The 16598-nt window shown below is 32.5% G+C and overlaps 2 protein-coding genes across 2 annotated transcripts; both read right to left on the bottom strand.

Moving 5' to 3' along the window:
- Positions 1-3195: 3195 nt before the first annotated feature.
- On the bottom strand, positions 3196-5343 carry LOC133698048 (1-aminocyclopropane-1-carboxylate oxidase homolog 1-like). The gene is made up of 3 exons (XM_062120928.1): positions 4457-5343; positions 3977-4298; positions 3196-3545 (listed from the first exon to the last, which is right to left on the bottom strand). The coding sequence occupies exons 1-3, from the start codon at positions 4999-5001 to the stop codon at positions 3294-3296; spliced, it is 1119 nt and encodes a 372-aa protein (XP_061976912.1). The 5' UTR covers positions 5002-5343; the 3' UTR covers positions 3196-3293.
- Positions 5344-6745: 1402 nt separating this feature from the next.
- LOC133696534 (uncharacterized) lies at positions 6746-8808 on the bottom strand. Its single transcript, XM_062118749.1, has 5 exons — positions 8597-8808; positions 7581-7695; positions 7403-7492; positions 7219-7317; positions 6746-7055 (listed from the first exon to the last, which is right to left on the bottom strand). Exons 1-5 carry the CDS (start codon positions 8662-8664, stop codon positions 6954-6956), a joined length of 474 nt encoding a protein of 157 aa, XP_061974733.1. The 5' UTR covers positions 8665-8808; the 3' UTR covers positions 6746-6953.
- Positions 8809-16598: the final 7790 nt, after the last annotated feature.

Raw genomic sequence — 16598 nt, 5'->3', positions numbered from 1 at the left:
TGCAGGACTTTTTGAAGAGCCACAAACTCTACCACCAGCAAGGAAGTTTGATCATAAAATTCTACTAAAAGCTGGTTCCCAGGCTGTCAACATCCGACCCTACAAAAGTTCATTCATCCAGAAGGGGGAAATCGAAAAGCTGGTCAAGGAAATGCTTGCCAATGGAGTAATACAACAAAGTGTTAGTCCTTTTGCCTCTCCAGTTTTGCTTGTTAAAAGAAGGATAACACATGGAGATTTTGCATCGACTATCGACAGCTTAATGAGCAGACCATTAAGAACAAATTCCATATTCCTCTCATAGATGATCTCCTTGACGAGCTGCATGGTTCCAGGTTCTTCTCCAAACTAGACCTGCGATCAGGATATCACCAGGTCAGAATGCATGAGGAGGATATTGAAAAAACAGCGTTCAGGACACATCATGGGCATTATGAGTTTAGAGTCATGCCTTTTGGCCTCACAAATGCCCCGGCCACCTTTCAGGCATTGATGAACAGCGTACTGGAACCCTTCTTGCGGAAATTTATGCTGGTCTTCTTCGATGACATCCTTATTTACAGCTCAACCTTTGAGCTGCACCTTGCTCATCTCAGGCAAGTGCTGGAAACATTACAGGCTAACCAATTATTCGCTAAGAAGACCAAGTGTGCATTCGGGGAACAACAGGTAGAATATTTGGGGCATGTGATTTCCATCCAAGGAGTGGCCACAGACAGGAAGGAGATTGAAGCTGTAGCAAATTGGCCTATTCCACAAACGTTGAAGGAATTGAGAGGGTTCCTTGGATTAGCTGGTTATTACAGGAAATTCATCCGGCATTTTGGAATCATCAGTAAACCTCTTACTGACCTACTGAAGAAAAACAATTACGGCTGGAGTATACAAGCTCAACAGACGTTCACAGTTTTGAAACAAGCCTTGTGTGAGGCCCCAGTCCTCACATTACCTGACTTCTCCAAGCGATTTGTGCTGGAAACTGATGCCTGTGACTATGGCTTGGGAGCTGTACTAAGCCGGGAGGGAAAACCAGTAGCCTATTTCAACAAATCCTTAAGTTCGAAGCACTTGGGATTATCCATCTATGAAAAGGAGTACCTGGCTATTCTTATGGCTGTAGAGAAGTGGAGGCACTACCTAGAACAGGAGCAATTCATCATCCAAACTGATCATGAAAGCCTGAAATATTTGTTGTATCAGAAAATTCATACGCCAATTCAGAAGAAGGGCCTGACCAAATTGCTGGGATTGAGATATAAGATATTGTACAGGAAGGGACGAGAGAACATTATGGCTGACGCTTTATCTAGGAAAAGCAGTGGTGACCTGTCTGCTAAGGAGAATGGGGCTTTGGCAGCTATCACCAATATACTTCCTGCATGGTATGAAGATGTTTATACATCCTATAAAAAGGACTGCAAGCTACAAGCCATTATTCTCAACAAACTGACAGGGGCAGCAGGGGAACCCGACTTTACATATAAAGAGGGAATCCTGCGATACAAAGGCGGGATAGTAGTTGGACAGGGAGGGCATCTCAGAGCTCAACTGGTAAAATCTGTTCATGATTCATATGTTGGAGGACATGCTGGCTTTCAGAATACCTACAGAAGGCTGAAGACAAACTTTCACTAGTATGGGATGAAAGCTATGGTTAAAAAAGTAGTGGAAGAATGTAATGTGTGCAGGCAAGCCAAAGTGGAAAGAGTGGCATATCCAGGACTATTACAGCCACTGCCAATGCCTGGAGGTACATGGGAGGCTGTGACCATGGATTTTATAGAGGGTTTACCAAGTTCTGAAGGGAGGAATGTTATCCTGGTAGTGGTGGATAGGTTCACTAAATATGGGCACTTCATCGCACTCACACATCCATTCACAGCACAAGACATTGCACAATTGTTCTTAGATCATTTCTATAAATTCCATGGATTACCTGCAGTGATTGTTACCGATAGGGACAAAATTTTCACCAGTGTGTTTTGGAAGGAACTTTTCAAGAAACTGGGGGTTAGGATGTTGATGAGCACAGCCTACCATCCACAAACGGATGGGCAGACCGAGAGGGTGAACCAATGTTTAGAAACCTATCTTCGATGCATGACCATGCATCAGCCTAGACAATGGTTTCAGTGGCTATCATTGGCGCAGTGGTGGTATAATTCAAGCCATCATTCAACCCTGGGCATGAGCCCTTTCCAAGTACTGTATGGTTATGCTCCCCCTCAGAGGGAATGGTTGGCGCAAGAACCAACTCCAGTAGCTGCAGTGGAAGCAGTACTGCAGAAGAGGCCAACATGGATCACACACTGAAGAAGCAGCTGGAAACAACAAGGAACAGGATGAAGCAAATTGCTGATAAGAAAAGAACAGAGAGGGAATTTGAAGAGGGTGATTGGGTTTTTCTTAAATTGCAGCCTTATAGGCAAAACAGTGTGGCCGTTAAAAAAAACCTCAAGCTCAACCCCAGGTATTATGGTCCCTTTCAAATCAGCAAAAGGATTGGGATGGTGGCTTATGAGTTAAAGCTTCCAGAGGGAAGTTTGATTCATCCTGTATTTCACGTGTCCTTGCTAAAGAAGAAGATTGGAGATGCAACTATAGTATCGTCCAAGTTGCCAGTATTAGATAAGGAAGGGCGGATACAAATCATGCCTTTAACCATAATGGACAGGAAGTTGATGAAGAAAGGTAATGGAGCAGCCACTGCAGTTTTGGTTCAATGGTCCAACCTGTATCCAGAAGATGCAACTTGGGAGGATCTGTCTGATCTACAGAAGCAGTTCCCAGATTGCCAAGCAATTTTTGAAGCATCTTAATTGAGCATTCTTGTGGACAAGAAAGCATTCAAGGAGAGGGTATTGTTACAGCTGGAATAAAACGGTTACAGGAATATTATGTTTGCAGTAACAGAATGCATGTCACGTGGAGTTAGTTAGAATCAGTTAGTTGTTAATTGTTAGTAAGCATGTAATGCATAACAAGCGGGTATAAAAAGGGAAGGCAGTTGACGTATATGGCACGCAAAGAATAATAAGAATTCATTTTTCTGAAATCTCAGTCTCTTCTTCTCTGTTTTCTTCCATTTCTTCAGTCTTGTTAAGCCAAGCTTAACATCTTTAATCCCAAACTAGGGATTACGTGTGTACTAAGATATTATATATTGTCATCGCTCAATAAAACTGGCAATCAAGATCCAAGAACCATTCTTCGATTATTTTAACTCTGAACATCAAGCAACTCATGTAGCACCTTCATCTACATCGAAACATAGCCGAATTCAAGGATTATCTTTACAGCTTGAAGTGTATCAATGGAGATGTTCCATCAAGGCCATGATCATAGAAGTAGGAAAGATACTCATTCACTGTGGTTTCTCTATAAATTGGAGGGTTATATTCTGATAACAGCTCCTTGATCGGTCCATATAGCTTTGAGGATGGCTGAAAACTTGTGCTGAAAAAACAAGCAACTGATATTCTTGGACCTACACGGTTTGCCAGTACTCTGTGTTCCACACTTTTAAATTTGTCGTTCGATATCAACTGAAAATTCAAGAGGAATGAAAAAATAAATCAAAATCATTTCTATTTACAAGCTCGCAAGACTTGAGTTTTCATGCTTTATATACTGTCGAGAAGCAGAATCAGTAAAAAGTGATATCACTATTCTCTTATCAGATACCAGTTGATGGACTGAACAAACACAAAGTTTAGCGATCCTATAAAATGGAAACTAAGCTCCCCCTGATTTTGCAAAAATTTTCTCAAGTTTGAAGCCGAGCGTGACAAAAAATTTCCTACCAGCATCACATTTATATTGTAAGGAGGCGCGCCTAAAAGAGGACTTCCTTGTTGGCATGTAGCCAATTACCAGTATTGGTTATTAACAAAATGAGGTATATATCATAGTTTTGTTATGGATTATACGAAACTGATTATTCTGCCATAAGTACACTAATAAAGGAGAAACTTGCCTGCATAAGATCTCCAATATTGATCACTAGGGCTCCTGGAACAGGAGGAATATCAACCCACTGATCCTGATGAAGCATTTGGAGGCCTCCAATCTGATCTTGAAGAAGTACCGTGAGGAAGTCATTATCCGAATGCTTGCTTGTACCTAGAGTTAATTCTGGCTCAGGACATGCTGGATAGTAATGACTTATAAGAGCAAGCCCCTCAGCACAGTCCATCTTTTCCAGGTGATCTGTTTTTAGCCCAAGAGCCTCTGATAACAGCCCGAACAAAGAAATTCCTAGACTTGTAACTTGCTTCGAGAATTCCATCATTATATCTCTGAAATTTATAAGATATATTACAAAGATGTTACGACCAAAATAAACTCTAGACGCAACATTTCTATATTCTTTCTTTGTTTTTTTTTGTTTCCCTAGTTAGACTTGGTAACTGTCCTATGATTGTCAATTGAGATTCTGGTTCTATTATTTTCATACCTGCAAGCTCCAGGCAATTCTTCAGGCTTGGGAGGATAAGGGGCCATGTAGGAGAAAAATGTATCCCTCCAATTAGCCACTGGTACTGTGTGCAAATCAAAGTTGCTGTTATACACAAACCTTTTTGTGACATCTCGCGTGTAAAACTTTTTCTTCACTTCAACATCTTGCTCAAAAAATCTGCGTACACCGGCATCCATCTCCTCCAGAACACCCACAGGGATTCCATGATTGACCACCTGAAAGAAACCCCATGTCTCCGACGCATCACGAACTTTGTCAACAATCCCTTTACGCCTGATTGGATCTTTATCGATAGCTTCAAGGTCTATGACAGTGACATTAACTGGGTTCTTGCTGGTGCTTAGAGTCCTGTGCTCCAACCTTTCAGATGGATGGATGAAGATTTGAGGGACTTTTGAAACCCCAGCATCAACAAGTCCTTTAACACCAGCTTTTGTCTCGTCGAAAGCTTTTAATTCACTCCCTCTGTCATAGCTAGTTTCTTGAACAGGAATTTCAGCAGCCCTGCCACTGCCCACCATTTCTTAATTAGAGCACTGGATCTCTTATGGATTTTTAAATTATATGCTGAGCTTTTATAAATTATAGTAGATAAAGGACAAGCTTGCATGCTCTGCCAGGGCCTCATCTTTTTATTTTAAGACAGCCAACTTGCTTGAACTAGAATTATTGCAAGATGGTAGGCGCCGGGGCCACCACCACCACCAGCGTTGAATATCTTAGTCAACCTCCAATGAAAATTTAATTCGGACAAAGCTCCGGTAGCTTCTTCTTTTTTTTTAACATCAACCATGATAACTCATAAATCACGGTAAATCTTGGACAATTATTTTTAATAAAACCAAATTGTTTTTTATTTAAAAAAAAATCGTAGGAATAACCATATTAATTTTAAACTGGATTTGACTAAATTAATATGATATCAATAAAATCGGGTCAACTGACTTTTAACAAGTCAATGTCTGTTATAGATTAAATTAAAACCCAGACCCGTTCAAGTTCCTAGTCACGGATTTTTTCAGTAAATCCATCAAGACTGCTCGAGTTTAACAATAAAATGCAGCCATAAACAGGTGGCTATCAGGTAGATAGCTAACCTAGGTGCAAGAGTTGGGACCAAGGAAGACGACACAACATATACAATATAAATTTGAATTGTAAAATCATAAAATTATAAAAAAAATATTTTAATTAATTATATATTAATAATTTCAGTCAAGTAGTAAATAATAATATAACACATTTAAAATAAAAATAAAATAAACAATACAAATATTCAAATACCGTAAAATATATAATTCAAATAAAATTCATACATGGTTTAAATAACTTAAAAATACAAAAAGAAAAAATTAAGATTAAACAACTATGTTTTATTAATAAAATTTCAGAACATTTTCTATAAATTAGGTCTTGAAACACACTATAGGCAACTAATAAGATGATACAATATTCTAAGGTATATCACAAACTTTAAAAAAAAAAAATAAAGACCAATATAATAAACCCATGACTTTAAACAGTTCCATACTCATCCTATTAATCCTAAAAAAAAACTTACCTTGAATTTATTTCGGAACTTAGAAGATTAATCAACATATATATAAATTGAATTGAATATATATATATATTAATAAAAAAAAAATAATGACAAAAACAATACTTGCCAATTCAGGACTATTATGAAATTGTTTGAAAATATTATAAAGTTTATTTTTTAAAATATTTTATTTAAAAATATATTAAAATAATATTTTTTTTATTTTTTATATCATCATGTCAAAACAATTATTAAAAAAAACTTTAAATGTATTAAAATAATAATTTTAAAAAATATATATTTTTTATATTACCATATCAAAATATCTAAAAATATTTAAAAAATAATTTAAAACTATACAATAAAAAATTTTAAAAGCACAGTTAAGTCACAATAACAATCATAATCTAGAATAAAAGAATGTTTTATTAAATCACAATAATAAAATATTTTAGCTTACTAAAACCGGCCTCGGAGGCAAAAATGACATAAAGATCTGCAAGTTTTATTTTAAATGAAAACATACAACAAAAACATTTTAGCTGCCATCACAAATGCCCTGGTCATTTACAAGACAACATGAATGGTTAGTTGGCTGAGGCCAGATTTCACTCTAGCTTTTGCTTACCATTCAAGCTTAAGTGGATGCGCAAAAATATACCAAGTGAAACCAGCTTCACCTTCAAAGAGGTTAACATCATCAACCACGAAGGAAAAGAGCAATGTATCAAAAATAAATTTTAATTTTGACATTAATGACATAGCGGGTCAAGTAATCACAACTGAAAAATGTTTTCCTTTTCTTCTTCTTTCAAGTCCCTAGTCTCTAAGTGAGGAAAGCTTCATACAAGCATACAAAACTAGATCTTCGACAAAAAACAGAAATCAAGCCACCGAGAAAAAAGAAACCTTCAGATCATCAAAAGGTTAGTTTTATGTTGTTTTTGATTTGGGAGACTTTTTCTTCAGTTGCCTCCTTGGGATTGAGTTCTTCATGCCAATAAAAAAGAGCAATGCCCCAAAAAGTGCCAAGTTCTGAAAAAGTAACAGAGCATAGAATCGCATTAATGGCTTATCGGAGACATGGAGCAAAGGTTAAATAGAACACCAGAAAACAGAAGAGGAAAAGGAAAATTCTAATAAGTTAAGAAAAGAAAGAAAGAACTCCAAAGTCATGATATAATTCAGAACTGCTAACCTGTGCGAACTTCGCAAAGAGCAGATTAAATTCCTTAGTGTCAGCATCGTAGTTGTAAAAATCATACAATATTGGGGTAATGATGATCTGGTGCAAAAGCTGCGCAAGAAAAACATAACATTTTATGAAATTCTTTGGTCAAATTGCCAGTTTAATGCAAGATCAAATAGACCAGATGACGAACCAGAAGATAAGCTCCAACAGAACTGCCAAAGATGAAAAGAAGGCTTCCAAAAGCTTTCACAGATATAGCTGCAGCAACTGCATGCTTCATCTGTAGAAAACAACTCCAAGAGTTATGGCATTGAAGCAAACCTACTAAGGAAACAAAACAAGCAGAATCAATGTAAAGTAATACACACTTCAAAATGTGGCACTTGAAACCCAGTTTGAGATGACACATGTTTTGAGAAAACATGGAATTTAGGCTCCAAAAGATGTGCTGCCGGCCCACCATTGGTACCAAATTCATTGAACCTACAATCACGAATAAGAGATAACGATTCCTTATGAAGAACTTACAGTTTAGTTAATAAAAAATCATTTAAGCAGTAGCGAATAATTATGAAAGGAATCACAAACAGCAGAACAACCAAAAAAATTCATTGAAATAATCAAAAACCATGTTGTCGGAAATTCAAACAACAGAAAACCAGCACAACTGATACATGACGTCAACATAATCACAAAGTAATTGCAGGATTGGAAAAGATATCCATCTCAGTAGAAGTACATCAGCAAAATGCAAAGTAGACGAATGTGCAAAACAAGTCACCATGGAACAAACATATAGCCCAGCACCGATACTCCCAAAAGAGAACATTAAACTTTAATATTGGCAATATGGTCAGAAAATCTCATTTTAACGCGGTTAAAAATGGGTGTTGCATGGACACACTTGACTTTACTGTAGTGGCGTGGCCACATCTAGAAAGCATCAAAATCAACAGCATTCCATAATATTTATAACACACCACTAATCAACAATTAACAAAATCATGACAATCACAACATACTCTAAAGATGCACAAAATATTCATTAAATACAACAAATTAAACAATCTAACCAAGATCTACTTTTATTAATTAATTGTCATGCCAAATAAAACAAAACAGTTAATAGTAAAAGAATAAACTAATTAATTCAGGTTTAACCTCAACATTTATAAACCGAAATTCAAAACTGCTGATACAAAATAAAGAGAAATGAAATATACTATCAGATCTATCTAAGGCTTTGCTTTAAAAACAGAGCATCAGAATCTACAGTAAGGTATGTGGATAAGCAAAACCCTAACTTTAACATCACTACACAAGGCAGTATTTTTAAGGAGAAAAGGAAGAGCAGATCTGGTGGAGGGGAGAGGAAGAGGCTTACTCTTGCCAAGCAGAGAGAATGAAAACAGAGGCAAAGAGAACTCTCCCGACGAAAGAAACGAAAGCCATTACTGTACGGAAGGAGACAGGCTGCTTCTCAACTGATGTCCTAAACCAAAACGAATCTTTAAGCGGGGGTGTGGGGTTTGCGGGGGTCGACACAGAGAGGGAGGGGGGAGATTTAAAAGGAGCAAAACAAGGGACGGCGCTTTAAACTGAGACAGCCTCTGTTAAAGGACTGAGATTTTTTAACTTCGGCGCCTAAAAGCTATGCTACTTGTATGCTCACTTGTGAGAGTATGGAAGGGTAGATTACTCGCTATATTTGCTGCGCTGGCTTTTTATTTCAAACTTTACACGTATAGTGACCAATCAGGTTTGTTTAAGAAACGACGTGTTTCTTCATGATCGCGAGTTTATAATTAATGCCTGCTTGGCATTAATGCTGATTTTCATCAAAATTTAAATAATATTTTTTGTAAATTAATTTTTTTTATTATTTTAATTGACTCGATATACTAATATTTAAAACAAATTTTAAAAAATAAAAAATATATTATTTTAATATATTTTTAAATAAAAAATACACTTTAAAATAAATTTTATACCACATTTTCTCTTGTTTTTGCAGAATATTAGTCTAGTATTGAGAAATGAATTTATATATTATTATTTATCTATCTCTCTTCTTTTTTTAAGACACGTTGAGTAATTTGACAATTCCATTAAAAAATTATATGATTTTTCTATGATGCTTCTATTTTATCAAATCTCTTAGAAGGTGTATAAAGACTTGGATTTCTCTTCTTTTAGGTCAAAATTCAAATGATTTTTTCTTATAGATTTTATTGTGCATTCATATTGCTGATTAAGTGACGTCAATTTCTAATAACCAGCTCTTAATTCAATTCAACCGGTTAAATCACTGTCAATTTCTAATTTCGAATTAAGAAACTACGGCAATTTTATGGTCAAAAGAAAGACAGAGAAACAATTTTCCCATCAAAGTGTTTGTTTCCGGCTTTATATATATATATATATATATATATATATATATATATATAGTTTTCGGGTCAACTTCCATATATATTGAATAATTTTTTAAAATTATAAAATTTAATAATTATATAAATTTTTAATAATTCTGATATTTGTGATATTCTTTTTCGATGTAAATCCAGGTTTTTTTATTATTATTTTATAAGCGGGAAAAAAAACTAAAACAGTGGTGTGCTCAATTACCATTGGCTTTCGGCATCGTGAACTTCAGAACCTGAACGTGTCAGGAATTGTTGCCACGCCACGATCAATTAAAATGTTAAAAATATTTGGAAATGCAATTTCGATTGGCAAAGAATCGGCGTTACTTCCTTCAAAAGCAGGAGCACCTGCAAAGAAATCAGATCTAGAGAACAACCATAAATAAAACGAAAGTTTAGAGCACGAAAAAACAAAAAACTCCCTGTTTTTTTTATGTATCATGTATCAAAAATATTTTTATTTTTTTATTTAATATTAATATTTTTTGATATTTTTAAATTATTTTAATACAATGATATCAAAAATAATTTTTAAAAACTTAAAAAAATATATTATTTTAATACATTTATAAATAAAAAATTCTAATCAAAACCATAATTACAAACAAGCTTTTAAATTCATAAACGGGCAAAAAAACATAAAGCTGTGAATGAGTCAGGCAGCCATTGCCATGTTCCCATCGATCGGATCCCATTATTATTCAATTAAGGCTGCCTCGTCTGCGAAGCTGAACTTCATAATAAAAAAATTAACGAGGAAAATGGCAGGTAAGGTGCCAAACCTCTTCAAGAAAAGTGATGGCGCACATGGATATAACAACTCACCTGCATCTACATGACAGAAGATTAAATAATTCCAACGTTATTTGATTTATATAAAAATGCTAATTGCTCCATATTTTTTTTTAAAAAAAAAGAGACATTTATATATAAAATAGATCCATGATTAGATTTTTTTAATAAAAAGTGATACCCAGCCTTGCCCGCTCCTCGTGCATCAAATTCCATGCAGGCCTCCCAAACAAAAACAGCACGAAAATATTTTTTTTTAATTTTTTTAACATAATCAGCTGACAATTCCAACAGGGCGCGCCAATAACCCGATTATGCAGAAGCAAAAGGGAAGATATTAATGACAGGGATTAATTAGTTAAATTTTAAGTTTTTTTCTTAGAATTTATTAATTCAAGTTTTATAAATTTTAAATTTATTAAAAGCTTATATAATTATTAATTTTAAAATTTATAAAATTAATTAAGATATACAAACAATCACATTAATGTGTATATATATATATACACAGACATATTACCTTGCAGCATGCATGCTTTTCACCCTTTCTTCAAGATTAGGATGCAAATGCTGGATCTGGTGGCATTTTCAAGGATGATGCCCTAGTAGAAGAATAATATACAGTCCTTTATTCAAATTGAAACATTTGAATACGAGAATTGGAGAACGTCAATAATTTTCTTTGAGACCTTGCTAATGATGTGAAAATATGTTTCATCACTTGCTAATTAACTGGCCAACCTTCAAGATTCAAATGGAGGGTTTTTGCCACAGGCCCTCAAACCATGATGCAAACCATATTTTTTAAAAAAAATTAAAAAATTATTAAAAATTATTTTTTTATATTTTTAGATCATTTTGATATACTGATATTAAAAATAATTTTTTTAAAATTAAAAATATTATTTTAATAATTTTTAAATAAAAAAATATTTTAAACCACAACTGTTACCACAATCTCAATCAAAATCTTAGAATGTGTTTGGTATTACGGCAGCTGTTGCGGTTGTGATTTGAAAAAAAATATTTTATAAAAAATATTTTTAGTTGAGATTGGTTTGAAAAAATAGGTGTTTGGTTAAAACTGTGGTTGAAATTAAAGTTGAACAAAAAGTAATTTAATGTGTTTGGTTAATAATGCTTTTGAAATTAAGGTTATAAAATAATTTTAAAATATATATATTAATATTTTAAATTTTTAATTTAAATATTGTAGATTTAACTATTGCTATTACATCGTGAAATAAACCATACTTTATATAAAAAAAAATTATTTTTCATTAAAATATCTACAATTCTATTACATACAAAATTCATCCGACAATAACTAAAGTTTCCATGATTTTTTGAGTGTGCAATATAATTAGGTAAAATATTATCATAAATAAAATTGAGATTACAATATAAATAAATTTAATTCACCTTAAACTAATTTTTTTTTTTAAAATAAAAATTATTGTTTACATTCACATGAACAGTGTAAGTGAAATCAATTAACTGCATTGGTTTTCTTAAAAAAAATATTAACTAATTTTTTAAAAAATAAATATCCATATACAGTACAAGTGAATTAAAATTTAATCGCATTATTCACTGGTTTTTTAAAAAAACATTATTCATTTTAATGAACAGTATGACTATTGAGAAACGCTGCACTTTTCACTGCAGTGTGGTGCAGCTGCAAGAAGCAGGTAGTACCTGCTATCGTTTTCCATGTATTTCAAATGCATAATTTGATGAGACTAATGAATAGTAACTTATGTTTTTTTTGTTATTAAATATTGTTGTATCTGTATTTTAAATAAAATGTAGACGTAACTACTTGGACAAACACCCTCTTACTAGATAAGTTTCCCTCTGCCTATTCTTTTAGTGAGTGCTCATTGTCAAAATTAAACCAGGAAACAGCAGGGGATAGCGATGGAGTACCGAGGATTCTTTGCGTTCTTTTACGCTTACGAGATGTGTGATAAATCACTTGAAAAAATCAACCATGTTGATTTTGAAATTTAAAAAAATATATATTTAAAATTAATTTTTTTACAAATTAAAAATATTTAAAATATATTTAAAAAATTAATGTATTTTTAAATAAATAAAAATATTTTAAAAAGTAATCATTATTACACTCATTAAAAACACCAGCCAGCCTTAATATTTTCTCTCACTTATTATTCCATGTATATATATGATTTATGTTAACACGTGAAGATTGCAGTTCCAAGTAAATATGATTTTGTCATCCGTTCCAATTCCATGAATGATAAAAGAAGTGGCTACTATAGCGCGGTTGCCTTACAGAGCCGATGCCATTTTAAATGTCGTTTTTCATGTAACAAAAATATATATATATATATATATATATATATATATATATATCATCAAATTATATTAACAAATATGAACCGTTTATTGTAAAAATCCAATGATGGGTAACCTGTTCAGATTCTCTACACATAACAAAAACAATTGAAATGCAAATTCATTGTAGCCACGTTTATATTTTTTTATTCATCATTATAGTGTGTAATGACTCCTTTATTTTTTCCTAAAAAAAAATTACTTATCTTTGAATTAGAGATATTTTTGTCTTTTTGCATGGTAAATTAGTTATTATTAGTTTACTTGAAAGTAGTATAAGGTTTTTCCATGTATTAATGGATAGTTAAATAACCAAAATACCCCCCAAACCAAAAAAACTTACATTGTCAGGTAGGGGTGTTTTTGCCTTTTACTTTTTGTACAGTCGAATTATGCCAAAAAAAAAACAAATGGAATCAAAGGTAATAAGGTTTTTTTTTCCTTGACTATTTTGTTAATTGTTGGTTTGATTAAGGATGATAGCATCATTCATCATTTAAATAATATATTTTTTTTAAAAAAATATTGTTAGTGCATGGGAGACACCACACACTCTAAGCACGCGCGCGCGACATCCCCTGATAGTTAAAAATATGCTTCTGCCATCTCATTTTATTTTTTATCGTCTTCTCTTTCTTATTGGGTGGCACTTGTAGGCCTTTATGGTCACTGGTTTGTCGTCGGTTGACCTTTTTTTTTCCTTTTTATTTCTCTCTTTTACCATAAAAAATGAGTTATGGTCTTCATTGTTATTGGTCTTTCAAATTTAATTATTTGGTTTTGATTTCTGATTGCTGTTCTTTTTTTTTTTGTTTTCAATTTAATCATTCAATCTTGATTTGTAATATATATTATTTTTCAATTTGGTTATTTCTCTTTTGATTTTTTAGTTTTTTTTCTTGGTCTTTTTTATCAAAGTCTTTATGATTTTTAATTTTATCATTCAAATCGAGCTTATAGCTTTTGTTTTTTCAATAATAGTAGTGGTGGTGGTAAAAATAAAGATAATAATAAAAATAAAAATAGTAGTAGTAATAATAATGATCATGATAATAATAAAGATGATAATGATGATGATGATGATAATAATAATAATAATAACAATACTAATCATGTAATAATATTCCATTTTAACTGTAATGGTAATAATTATGATAATAATATTAATAATTATGATAATAATAGTAGTAGTGAAATGAAAAAAAAAGAATAAGAATGAAAAAATATTTTATTATCACTACTGTCATTACTACTATTATTATTACAAACACTACAATTACCATTATTAGTATTATTATCACCACCACCACTGCTACCACTACTACCGGAATGAAATAAAAAGGAATAGGAATGAAATAAAAAAATTAAAAGAACGAGGACTGAAACAATAAAATGAATAAGAATAAAATAAGAAATTAAAAGAATGAGAATTGAAATAAAAAACAAAATATATAAGAAATTGTAATTGAAGAATTAAATTGAAAAAAAAACTTCTATAAAAGGGGTAAAAATAGAATGGGAATTGAAATTGAAAACCAAACAACAAAGAGGATAATAATATACTTTAGATGTCAGGAGAAAGAAAAAAAAAAGGAAAAACAGATGACCATCAACGACAATCTAACCACCATACGTCTATACGTACCATACCATGTGGAAGAGGAGAACCACACATTTAGTGAGACAACAAATGACCAGATTTGGCTATTGAATGATGCCACACGTGCCAACTGAATGGCGCATATGCCATCCACTCGCTAGCTCATTTGGAACACATGCAATAAATTTTTGAATAAAAATTTGGAAAGAAACGTGAAAAATACCAAAACACCCTATGAAACTTGTTAATTACACAAATACCAATGTGAAAATACCAAAATACCTCTAAAGACAGGTTTTTTTTTTTTTTTTTTTGTCTTTTCTAAGGTTAAAAATGTGCTTTCACTGTACATGAATTGTGAAAAAACCGTAAACACCTTTGCCCAACAACTCAATAAGTTTTTGATCTTGGGAGGAAAGAATTATTTTTACTGTTAAGAAACTTATAAAAAATCAATAAAACCCTTGGTTAACAATTATGAATTTCATTAATTCAGGGGTAAAAGAATATTTTTATTGTATAAAAAAGATACATATACCTCAAATAATATTTTAATGACTAATGAAGTAATGAAACAGTTTTTTCAATTTAATATTTAAAAAATAATTTAATTTAGCTATCCACGATAAATTATATATACAGAAATAAAGTTAAACTGCCAAGCCTTTTAGCTTTTCATTTAATATTTAAAAGAGAGATCGGTATTGTAGAATTCGCTGATAATAAAATAGGGAAAGATTCATGCTGATAATAATAAAATAGGGAAAGATTCATCAAACAATCAAGCCTCAAACAAAGAAATAATCTTGATAGAATCAATACTCTTTGATATACCTAATAGAATTTGACTAGCTTGTAATTCTCCAATGATGTAAACTTATTTATTTTAAACTTGGATTTTTCTGTATAAACTGGTGCTAGCTCCTAGGATGTTGGCATATATCAACACTCTTGATATGTGTGGGTATTTAGAAGTGTGATTGTAGTTATTTTTTAAAGTAATTTTTACTCAGAAAAATGTGTCAATAATATTTTTTTTATTTTTTAAAAATTATTTTTAAAATCAGCACATCAAAATGATTTAAAAATATTAAAAACATATTACTTTAAAGTAAAAAAAATTCAATTTTTTTCAAAAATATTTTTAAAAAGTACTCTCAAATAGAGTTTGACCAGCTTGTAACTCTACGATAACGTTGGCTTATTTATTTCAAACTTGGATTTTTGTGTGTAAACTTATCCGAGCTTTGATTCTGAGAGCTAGTAGAGTTGCGAACCGGTGAAGTTTTATTTCCGGTTTGCCAATTGCGAGACTGGTTTCCATTGATATGCTATGGTAGCCACCATTATGATTTGCATTTCTTTTAGGAAAAAAAACATGCTCTTCTAAGGGTTTATGTTTCCTCCACTAATTCCTGCACACTGCACCTCTTGCGCCATAGAGGACGAGACAGTGATGCAGCCAAGCTCGAGATAGTAGATAATTATGAGGGAATAGATTTGTTATAATTAGGTAATGATTTGTCTAAGATAGATGTATTTATAGATTAATAAAACAAATTTAAGTTCAAGATAAGGTGTAATTATAGCGTCTATGACCCTATGCATACGATCAAGTCTTGAGATATCAAAATTCTTGTCCTAGGATCATGGTTTCAGCAGGTTTGTTATTTTTCTTGTTTAATTCGGATTTCTTGCTTTGCTTTAATTTTTATGGTTATTTTTTTAGTATTTTTCAGATTTATATTTTGTTTTTTTAGTTTAGGTAGGTTTTCTAGCTATTTAAGGTTATGAAAACCTTATAGGAAAAAATATTTTATTGATATTATTTTTAAAAAGAATAAAACTATAAATTTAAGGTTAGAGACCCCTTACTCAACAAATATTTGTGTTTTGTTTTTCTTCAAATCTTTAACTTTGTCTGCATCACATAGCTTTCAATCATACAAGCTTCTTCTTTAGTAGATATATATACATAAGCCATGGGGCCATAACCAGCCGAGGCAAAATTAATTTTTATTGCACTTGAGGGTCTAGCTGCTGTAATTAACCGTGTGACTTGTTCCGCCCCCGTCTCGGGTTCGACCCTCTATGTGCACGCCTATCACCCCCGCGGTGCCTAACCTGTCCTTGGGCTTGCAGGATGTCCAGTGGACCGTGGGGAATAGTCGTGGTGCGCGCAAGCTGACCCGGACACCTCACGTGAATAA

Source organism: Populus nigra, chromosome 6 (genome assembly GCF_951802175.1).
Source record: "Populus nigra chromosome 6, ddPopNigr1.1, whole genome shotgun sequence".
Taxonomy (NCBI): Eukaryota; Viridiplantae; Streptophyta; class Magnoliopsida; order Malpighiales; family Salicaceae; genus Populus; species Populus nigra.
Note: the sequence above shows the minus strand (reverse complement) of the source record. Positions and strands in the feature narration are given on the sequence as shown.

Excerpts from the sequence above, each read along its gene's own strand:
- LOC133698048 (XM_062120928.1), bottom strand. The coding sequence starts at position 5,001 with ATGGTGGGCAGTGGCAGGGCTGCTGAAATTCCTGTTCAAGAAACTAGC. Across the intron at positions 4,299-4,456 it reads GAATTGCCTGGAGCTTGCAG|AGATATAATGATGGAATTCT; the intron begins GTATGAAAATAA and ends TATAAATTTCAG. Across the intron at positions 3,546-3,976 it reads ATATTGGAGATCTTATGCAG|TTGATATCGAACGACAAATT; the intron begins GCAAGTTTCTCC and ends TTGAATTTTCAG.
- LOC133696534 (XM_062118749.1), bottom strand. The coding sequence starts at position 8,664 with ATGGCTTTCGTTTCTTTCGTCGGGAGAGTTCTCTTTGCCTCTGTTTTC. Across the intron at positions 7,493-7,580 it reads TTCAAGTGCCACATTTTGAA|ATGAAGCATGCAGTTGCTGC; the intron begins GTGTGTATTACT and ends TGTTTTCTACAG. Across the intron at positions 7,318-7,402 it reads CTGTTGGAGCTTATCTTCTG|CTTTTGCACCAGATCATCAT; the intron begins GTTCGTCATCTG and ends TTTCTTGCGCAG.